Source organism: Oratosquilla oratoria, chromosome 17, assembly GCF_046742065.1.
Source record: "Oratosquilla oratoria isolate Oo_2021 chromosome 17, ASM4674206v1, whole genome shotgun sequence".
NCBI lineage: Eukaryota > Metazoa > Arthropoda > Malacostraca > Stomatopoda > Squillidae > Oratosquilla > Oratosquilla oratoria.
This window is the reverse complement of record NC_134793.1, coordinates 18,171,743-18,181,741: the sequence shown is the minus strand read 5'-3', so window position 1 is coordinate 18,181,741 and position 9,999 is coordinate 18,171,743. Positions and strand designations below refer to the sequence as shown.

The following is a 9,999-nucleotide window of genomic DNA, read 5'->3' as shown; positions in this document are numbered from 1 at the left end:
TAACAGATTTTTTTCCCACAAGTCCCATTTAGGTACATTAAACAAATTACAACAGGCAAATAAAGGAGACGAAGAAAGCATAATGAAAATTAAAACTGAAGTCATTTAAATGAGCAACTAAATATAATCATACACGTAGCAGCCACAAAACCGTAAACTCTACGAATTTTCGAAACATTTGTCAACTTTTGCGCATTATGACAAATTACGTGCGCCTAATTGAATTTATTATTTTTCATTCAATGTGATAAATTTGGCACTGCCGTTGATGACTTGCAAAAAAAAAAAAAAAAACGAGAATCGTAACATCGCCATTAATACATTTGGTATTCTAACGGCCTGTCATTATGTAGGGGGCAGACACCCCTTCTTGAAGGTTGGGAGGTATGCAAATGAAGAACTTAATCGTTGCTTGTCACTAAGATAAGATCATGAGGAAGGAGGAGACTGAAAGAGACCGTAAGGCCTACACTAGGCAGTTCCATGTCGCTTACCACGTTTTGTCCCTAACCATAGTTATACAATCCTATCTTAAAACAATAGATATTAATTAACCCCTCCCTAAACCGATTCTTGCCTATTTCCTTTCTAAACTTACATTTGTCCAATTCAAATTCATTACTACGAGTCCTGCCCTGATGTCTTAATATGATGACCTTGCCTGGGTCACCCTTGTTAAAGCCTTTGACCCATTTGAATCCCTCTATCAGATCACCTCGCACTCTTCGTCTTTCCAGAGAATAAGTTCAAGCGCAGTCGGTCGTTAGGTAGATTTTCTGAGCCCTTGTTTGATTTTGGCCATGTCACCTTTCATTTGTCAAAAAAGTATGTATATATATATATATATAACTTTATTTGTTCATTTATTGATTAGTTTTATTTGTTTATTTATTTTGTTTCCAGGAGATCGTATTTATCATTTATCTTTATTTTATAATTATTTTTATTTATTTTTATTTTATTTGTTTATTTATTTATTTATTTTATTTTTATTCATTTCTTATTCTATTTTATTTATTTATTTATTTTCTGAGGTGCTGTCACCCTCCCGGACCTCGATCTGAAGGTGATGTTCACCTGATCCTGATGCCACTGTTAGGAGTAGCGGTGCCCAGAGGAGATCAGGAAAAGAGGGCACCCCTCAAACTCAGGCAACGGCAGGGGTAGGAAGGTACGAGTTCAGGAAGCCGTGTGTTGCCTCGGTAGGTTAGACGGTAAGGTCCCTCGGGCTGAGGCAAAGACGAACAAGGCTCTGCACTCTAGCAGCTAATAGTGGAGGGGCTGTTGTACCACGACCCCTCCCCCCCACACACACACAAAGTTTGCAGCGTTCGTGGTTGTCTTTCCTCGCTATGTAGCACTTGCAACCCCCAACGATATCCAAGACAGATCCTTTGGAAGATAAATTTCGCTCTTCTACCAGGAGGCTGCTGGATGACCTTGTACTTACTGACGAAGTAGTGCCACAGTACTGAGTCCAAAGAATCTAAATTTCTGCCATGGTTATCAATCTGGCTTTCTTGTTTGTGACGCCCTTGACTTGTGTGATCGTGTGTACCAGGAGTAGTTATCCTGCTGCCTTGGCAACATCATCCGCAATAGAATTTGGAATCCCAATGCGACTGGATATCCGGAGAAACCTTGAGGATCTCTATGTCGGTTTGGTGATTACTGGATTGGCGTCACGTAGACGTCATCCGTTTTCTTCTCCGACCGGATGACGTCAATATCACTCCTTGAGTCTCCTGTATATGGACCATGACTGGTCCCTGCTCAGCAGAAGGCGTGGTCCAGTTGGAAGAAGAGAAGGGGGTGGGTGGGGGGGGGGATGGCGTCCCACGCCCAAGCCCGTATGTTCTTATCCAATTGCGTTGTGATCAGGCACGTTCATCTGCCTATAGTCCCCGGGACGCAGCCTTCCTGTCTAAGCTTTGCACTTGATTGTGTCGTCCGCATACCGCGGAGTTCCTCTGTGGCTAGCATGGACGCGTTCCAGGAGATCGTTTAGCATTCAGGATCAGCAGAAATGTCGAGCTACATGACGATCATCCGACGTGTTTTATTTTTTTTTCGTTTTGTTTTATTCTATTTCAAGTTATTGTATTTCATCTTCTCGTATTTGTTTGATAACATTTTACTTCATATTTCATTTCATTTTCTTCTGTGATGGTCGAGTCCATATTTGCTACGTCGCCATATTGAAAATGATAGCGCTACACTGGCGTATATCTGGGGTGACGTTACTTCTAGAGTGGCATATCCTGTGACAATTCTTGGACTACATTCCACGCACATGCACATTCACAATTCCTTTGTTCATAGTAGTTCGGTCCTACAATCTGGCTCATAGGCCACACTCTAAATTATGTTTTATAACGAAAAATATAATTACTGCTTTGTGTAGCCTTCCGGGAAATTTGAGACAGGTTCAATGAATTGCATGCCATTTGTTTCATAGGATACACTTTTCCTGTTTACTTGAATGTATAATATAGTCACGCAGGACGATTTCCGCTTTGCTTGTTCATTTGCTGGATCGTCAATACAAAAACTGCCTACAATGCGCAACAAAACGTCCATTTTTCAAAAAGTATCATTCATATATTTAATGAATTAATTTGAAATATAGTGTATTTAAAAGTGGCATGGAGTGTATCTCACCGAAATCTTGTGTTAATGATGTTAGATTACATTATAACAAAATACCGAACTGTCGTGGACTAAAGTAAATTACACTTGCGTTTCTGTTGGGACATCCTTCAGATTGTCGAGGCAAGAGATTGAGAAATTTGCACGATTTATTTAATAAAGGATTCGCACATTTATTTAAGTATTTGTACATTCATATGAGTAATGAAATAAAGTGCTGGGGCCTTGTTGAGAAGGGAACTTCATATGACTGAGGACAGAAAAGGAAATTCCGAAAATAAACTGCACACTAGATATAACATATATAAACTCCCAAATACAATTCAATGATGTACCAAATCGCAACAACCAAGGAGCCAGAGAAGAAGACAAAGGAAAACAATTTTATTCAACAAAATGCTATATGGAAACAGAATGGAATAGGCTCAGATTGATAACCGATATAAACGCAAAATGTGATTTCCCAAATAAGATCGTAAGCTGCTCTACCGATATTCTGGAGGGAAATTATAGCTAATAGGATCCAAACTCTCTGTATGGTTTCACATTTAAGCGGATTACAACCGGTAAATTCCAGCAAATCGCAGTAGATGGGCAAAAGCCAACAAGAGCAAAAGAATTTGCAATGACGAATTCCACGAACTGCCCAGCCAGCAAGGCTAATCTGGCCCAGACCTGATTTACTTCTGGCTTGATCTGGCAAGATCTGGCCAGATGATGCCAGGTCTGGAACATGATCTGATTTATATCTGGTTCCACAGCAAATTTTGACATGTTTGTAGCGATACTAAATGCTTCAAAATTGATTTATTTGGGTTACTGCCCAGTTTTTATAAAAGAAAAATATAAAATCAAAATTTTTAAAAAGTTCTAGTTGCCTGCCATGCCAGATATGAAATTGACCTGGCGCAGATCTGGTCACCAGATTTATTTCTTCACAACTATAGCAAGCCTGGAAAAATATGCCAATGCACCAAAATAGCTTATATCGTCAAACAGGAAGTTGGGCGGTGTGTTTCAGAAGGATAAATATGGCCCTGGCGCAAGGCAAACATCTGATTTGGCATGCCTGGTATGGATCAGATCTGGGCCTGATCGGAAAGTATAAAAAAATGGGCCTTTAGGCCAGAAAAAGCTGTCTGTCTGCATAAATGCTCAATCCGTCCCAATAGCCATTATATTTAAGTTGTAGGCCGTTGTCGACCAAACCTAATATTAAGACCAAATGATCAGTCACAAGAATTCACTTTCTCAGACTTGATAAATTGCATGTTTAGATTCAAATGTCCCGCCAAAAATACTTTCTGGTACGGTAGATTTGCCAGCAGCGCAAAACTTAACAAAGTTTAATTTGTTGTTATATTTTTACTTTATTTTAAATTATTTTATTTACCATTAAAAGCCTACAAAGTGAAATGTTTTAAAATAATACTTTACAACATTTTTGCTGCGGATGACCCACACAAAGCATTGACGGCCATTTTATCATTTCCACCATGATTGTGTTTGCAAAATATCCGTGAATTTCTGTGCAATCCTGTGTTCGTGTATTTATAATTTTGTAGATTTAGATAGTATATATGTGCTTCAACTTACTTTTTGCATTATTTCTGATTAAGTGTTAGTAATTTTATAACTATTAAATTTTTTGCGTCCAAAAATCTGTGGGGGCGGCGCGTATTGTGTGCATGTACAGTGCACGTGTATGCAGTATGTAGTACATGTACATGTGTACATGTCTATGTACTGCGGTCTTATACATGGTAGGCCCAGACTTGAGGTTTTTCGTATTTTAAATTATCAATACATGGGCATAAGAGGCTCTGGTTAAATTGAAATTGCATGGTGTTTGGTTTGGTGTATGATTATAGGCTACCGTATTTACGCCTATTGATAAAAATGTTGGCCTAGCAAGCCCGGTGGAATTTTTTGCCTTTTGTGGTGTTTGGCTTAGTACATGTAGTAGCTTTTTGATTGGATTCTCATTTCGACCTTATTTACTTTTCCAAACATTCACTCATGTTATTCACAATTTGTTATGGATTAGCATTCTGGTGGATTGGTAGTTAGATTTGATATAGTAATTAGATTTGATAGATATATTTTTGCTTAATTATGCCCTTCAAAATTCCAGTTGATTGGAGTGCAGCTTGGTCAAAATTTAGGAGGCTATCTAGAGGAACATTCCGAGGTGGAATCCACTGATGATGAAAATCTTGGTTGTTCAAAGCGATCAATTAGGTAGGTTATGTAACTTTACTGAGGTATAAATTAAGTTTGTTTTCAGGTATCGCCTGTAATGTATAAATCCGTCATGCCAATAAAATAGATTTAATAAATTATTTAAATACAGGTAATTTTACATTCTTGGTTACAGGTAATTTTACACTCTTGGTTACTGTAAAGCAAGAAATATTCGCGCCATTAAAATTTTGCTAGTGGCCTGTCAGTCTCGCGAAAATTTACTACACGTGAATATTTCTTCTCTTACAGTATGTCGATCCCCAGAGCTTTAAATATAGACCTGGCTAATACTGGGTATATAAACATATTTTGAGATTTTTGCTTGACAGTGAAGAGGAATCCATCCTCATGACACCTGATTTTGGTGACACATTTATAACTATAGTATGCATGTACTCTAAACAAATTCTCTTGAATCTTCAGATCCCCAAAAAGGTACGATCCTGACAGTGCCAATATACGACGAAGAGGTCATTCGCCATCTCCTCCCATGCCTCCCCTTCCGCATACAAATAAGTATAAAAGAATCAGAGATCAGAATGTATCCGACTCTGAGGATGAAATTGATCAAAGTTCTGACACAACATCACTACCACCACCACCACCACCACCACCACCACCACCAAGTCCACCACAAGTAACAGGTAATTAATAATTAACAAGCAGAATAGACCTGGTAGTTCTTTAATCTTTGCATGGTAAGGAAGGTGCGAGTTGAAGGCCTTTTGTATAATATCTTAGAATTCAGTTAAAATTTGGAATCGATTAAAGACAAGATTCACAATCAACGTGAATTTGCCTGCATGTGTGAGTCGGCACCATAAGAAATCATTGTCAACAATGTGGTAAATAAATGTACCGATACACATTTCAGATGCTATAATAAGACAATTAAATAGTTCTTGAGAGATTTTCCTATTGAATTTCAGGTCAACCTTTAAATGCAGCCTTATCAAGTTGCAGCATATTTGTGAGCCCTCGTCCGCAGTATAATTCCCCGCGGAGCAGTCCAGTAGCCTGTAGTTCCCAATCGAATCCAATGAGTCCCAGTTTTAGTGGCGCAGGAACTAGGCACAGTTCAGTTGGCCTGTCTGACAGTGCACTACAAGCTAGACAAAGTCCAGTATCAAGTAAGTCCTTTTTCTGGTAAATTATATATTGGTTTTGTTTCTTTGGGATTTGCAGCTAAATGCAGAATTTTTTCCTTCTCAAAATGCCATGGCTGTAAAATATCGAATAGAAAAATTCTTATACTAATGCCTGACATACATGTATTAGCAACATCAATCCCTCTCCGTTTCTGTGTGTTTTCAACAAGTAACCATTCCAACAGTGCAATTATATTTTGAAATGTATTGCGTCTATGTATAATATTTGATTAGCTGAATTCACAATCCGTGCTTAAAGATTTTATTAACTTCACTGTTTCAGTTAGCGGAAATTCGGACATAGAACGTACTACCACTGCTACTGGTGTCCGGAACCAAAACTTGTATAGTGCATTGCTGCCAACGTTGGGTAAGTGTACTTCCAAAAATCTAATACACCTCAAAAAGCCAACCCCTGTGTTTTTGGTTGATCCAGGTACATTTCGCAAATAAACAATCAACTGAAGAGCAATTACCAATTTATAATAGAGACTATTCTAGAGTTGGCTACATGTTCACGAATTTCTATGACTATACATTTAATGGCAATTAATGTGTCATGACTTATACTGGCATTGCCTACATCTGATTTTCAGAACGAATCTTCACTGCCCTCGAGGAAATTAAAGCGGAACAGAGATTATTGAAACATCTTATTTTGAGGAAGTCTGGTAGCATCAATGAATCTGAGCCATTGCCAGAAAGTACATTGCCTCTCACTACATTAGAGGGCGTTTTTGATCTAGAGAAGAAAAATGGTTGAAGAAAATGATCTGAAAAGCCAATAGTAAGTTCACTCTATAGCAGTAAACGAATTGCAGGAATTATTTCACTATTTTATGCTCCTTGAACTGCATGTTTTGAAGTGACAATTATATGTAACACAAAATACAGTCGCATCGCATGGTATTGCTATACAATCACTGTTATCATTTGATATCTCCCGCTATTTACATGTACTTCCTAAATGTCAGAAATATTTTGCTGATGTTTATTTTGTTAATTGCAGATAAACCACCTGCTTGCTTATAATGGACGTACTGTCCAAGAGGACACAAGAAGGAAAATGGAGGAGGTTTTTACTACTGAAGTGGCCAGGAAATTTAACCTGTCTGGAAAGGGCCAAGCTGGAAAGCGAGGTTTCGCAAATCTCAGGCTTTTTAGAGTTGTTTTTGGTAAGTTCCGGAAACATTTTTGTTATTTTGTGGTGTAAGAAGGAATCCCTAGTTGGCACGTTGATTGCAGAGATATAGAGTGTCTAGGCTTGCTCGGTCTGATTACACTTATGGCCAAGAAAAGTGGTAAAGGCATCAGTGGGCTGAATGGACGCATCATAATTACTCCCATCACATCAATTTGTTTTGGACCACACCCTACCATATTGATAGGTTACAAAATGCAAAGTTATCATCCATTTGCCCCTCCAAGATCTTGTTTATCTCTTTTTCCAGATGCCCTGAGGAGATCCCACCCTAACGCCACTGACAAAGACTACCGAACTGCCCTCACCAGCTGGTTTGACTAGGCAAAGGATCGTGATGGTGGCAGAAAAGAACGGGGCACACGTAGATTGGAGACCCGAGTGGATCAGCCAGAGGCGGCTGAAAATGCCGGCGGAGAGCAGATCGAAAGGGACTAGGTTTCTATTTGAAGTGAGTTTGGAGCATTTTGTGTACCCAGGTTTTTGGCGTAAAGGGGCTGAGCAGAAATAATGGATTGGTGCAATTTGTGTAGCACATTGAAATTACAAATGGATCCTAAGAGCATGACTGGTCGTCCACAGGAAATTGTGTGCTGCAATTGATTATTTAGTTAGTTTTCGGTCCCCGGAATTTTCTCCCAATTTATTGCAAACAATCATCAAATTAGGCAACCTGTGTTTTTGCAGTTCTACGCTAATTTTATAAATCCTTATTTTTGCCCATCCCCATTGACCATTTTCCTAGGCATCAACACTTATCAAATGATGTTAAAATGGAAACCTGATCAAGTTGGTCTATTTCAAAACAAAATTTCAACGTTAATTATTCAATTTCTGTCAAAACAACATCTGTGTAATAATGAAATGTGGAGGTGGTGGCAGGAAATCAAATCCAAGTGTGGCGCTGACAGAAAAAGTACATGTAGACACCAGGGGCACAGTTGCAGAGCCTCCTTTGTGTTAGTACTACTTGCATATAAGCGCCAGTCTCGGATTAGTTTCGCCAGTATCACATTGTCTCATTTACCCATAAATTCTATCGACTGTAAATTAATTTACATGTATATTGTACTAGGTCGATTTTTTTTTTTATCTTTTTCTTAATTTTCATGCAATGCCATGCCATTCCATATTTGTGAGAAAAATTGTTTTTTAGTGTAATTAGGCCTATTATACTGCAAGGAAGGTTTAGCTTTTATGGAAATTCCAAATTAAGGTACCGGTAGCAGTACTCTGTACATGTAACGAAAATTTTTAACTGGTCCTGTTTTATTAAATGTGTTATGAATAAAATATATTTTTGATTAAAATATCATTTTTTGTTTCATTGACAACTCATATCATCGCCCCTTCCTCTTCCATCGCTACTACTGGAATGCGACTTTCTAAACTCAATTTTGGATACAAATCATTAATGGTCTGGATTAGAACAGATGCGACATGGAACTCCACATCTGGGCCAGGTCTGGTGGCCACTGTGGAAGATCAGAACCATACCTGGCACCACCTGGTGTAGACCTGGTGAGATTATAATGCCAGATCATTGCCAGACCTGGATGACTTGATCATAGCCAGATCAGATGGAGTGTGCAAGACCAGAACTGGCCCAGATCTGGATGCCACATCTGGTCAAGATCTGTTTTTCTGTGTCAACAGATCTGGTTGAGATCTGGACCAGATTAACTTTGCTGGCTGGGACGAATTATCTTGAAGTGGACGGCCATGATATCCTGAGTGTAAAACAGAGGAACATGAGAGTATTATTTTGATCGCAGTGAAAATTAGAAACAGGCTACACAAACTAGACAGGACACAAATTATGAAATAGTAATAATAATGATGATAATAATAATAATAGTAATAATAATAATAGTAATAATAGTGATAATGATAACAACAATTATAGTAATAATAACAATAATTATACGCCTACTAATAGTAATAAAACAGTGATAATACTAATAATTCTAATAATGATAATGATGGTAAAGAAAAATTAGATGGATTTTTTTACATCAGGCTCGGTATTAATTAAAGCAATGTACAAGAAACTTGATAAATTAGACCGAAATACTTATGACGTCGTTCGACGGGGAAAAGCTCCCAGCAACTGTGGAACAATGACTCAAGGCAAGGGTATAGAGAACTCGACCAAGCATATATCAATCATATTAACGGAACTGGCGAAGTGCTAAAATGAATGTATGCGCGCGTGCGTGGTCATATATTTCTCTAGTTGCCTGGTCGACCGCACGGATACAAGGAAGCTGAAGTGTCTACGCCATGAGGCGCTGAGTACCTGTGACTGAAACAGTCACCTTTGCCCTACCCATTGGGTCTGTTGGGAGAGGAAACTAATGTTCGTTGATGAAAATCAGAGAGAAGTGCGGGGTTCGAACTCGCCATTAAACGAATGCAAGGCCAGCACGTTTCCGAAGAAGCCACCAGCTCGAGCGTAAAGGAGAGGGTAATGTTTTTGAAAAATATGAATTACAGGTCTAGAGATAGGCTCGTTCGCGTGCCATCTCCCAGAGGAGGAGGAGGAGGAGGAGGAGGAGGAGAACACTCTGTAAGAGAACGGCAACGCCCTTATGGATGCGACCAAGGTTGAACTACGTCGTTCCTGCTCCCGTAGTAAGACAGCGCAATCTCCCTCGGAGATCGTGACGACAGCATCCGGGAGGAGGTGATCTCGAAGTCGTCGTTGGTTCTCGGCGTGTGTGTGTATGTTACCTAGTTGTGTCTTACGGAAAGGGG

At 39.0% G+C, this 9,999-nt stretch overlaps 1 protein-coding gene across 2 annotated transcripts; it reads left to right on the top strand.

Annotated features, from left to right (window-relative positions):
- The first annotated feature begins 3,315 nt into the window (after positions 1–3,315).
- LOC143034456 (uncharacterized) lies at positions 3,316–8,557 on the top strand. Of its 2 annotated transcripts, XM_076200533.1 has the most exons (8): positions 3,334–4,412; positions 4,784–4,890; positions 5,317–5,537; positions 5,823–6,023; positions 6,325–6,411; positions 6,638–6,828; positions 7,051–7,216; positions 7,493–8,557. In XM_076200533.1, exons 1-6 carry the CDS (start codon positions 4,371–4,373, stop codon positions 6,802–6,804), a joined length of 825 nt encoding a protein of 274 aa, XP_076056648.1. In that variant the 5' UTR covers positions 3,334–4,370; the 3' UTR covers positions 6,805–6,828; positions 7,051–7,216; positions 7,493–8,557. The 2 variants fall into 2 exon arrangements, with proteins under 2 accessions (XP_076056649.1, XP_076056648.1); XM_076200534.1 differs by lacking the exon at positions 6,638–6,828 and having other exon boundaries at positions 3,316–4,412.
- The last annotated feature ends 1,442 nt before the right edge of the window (positions 8,558–9,999 follow it).

Coding starts and splice junctions, on each gene's coding strand:
- LOC143034456 (XM_076200533.1), top strand. CDS start 4,371: ATGTACATGTGTACATGTCTATGTACTGCGGTCTTATACATG. Junction 4,413..4,783: donor GTACTGCGGTCTTATACATG/GTAGGCCCAGAC, acceptor TCAAAATTCCAG/TTGATTGGAGTGCAGCTTGG. Junction 5,538..5,822: donor AAGTCCACCACAAGTAACAG/GTAATTAATAAT, acceptor ATTGAATTTCAG/GTCAACCTTTAAATGCAGCC.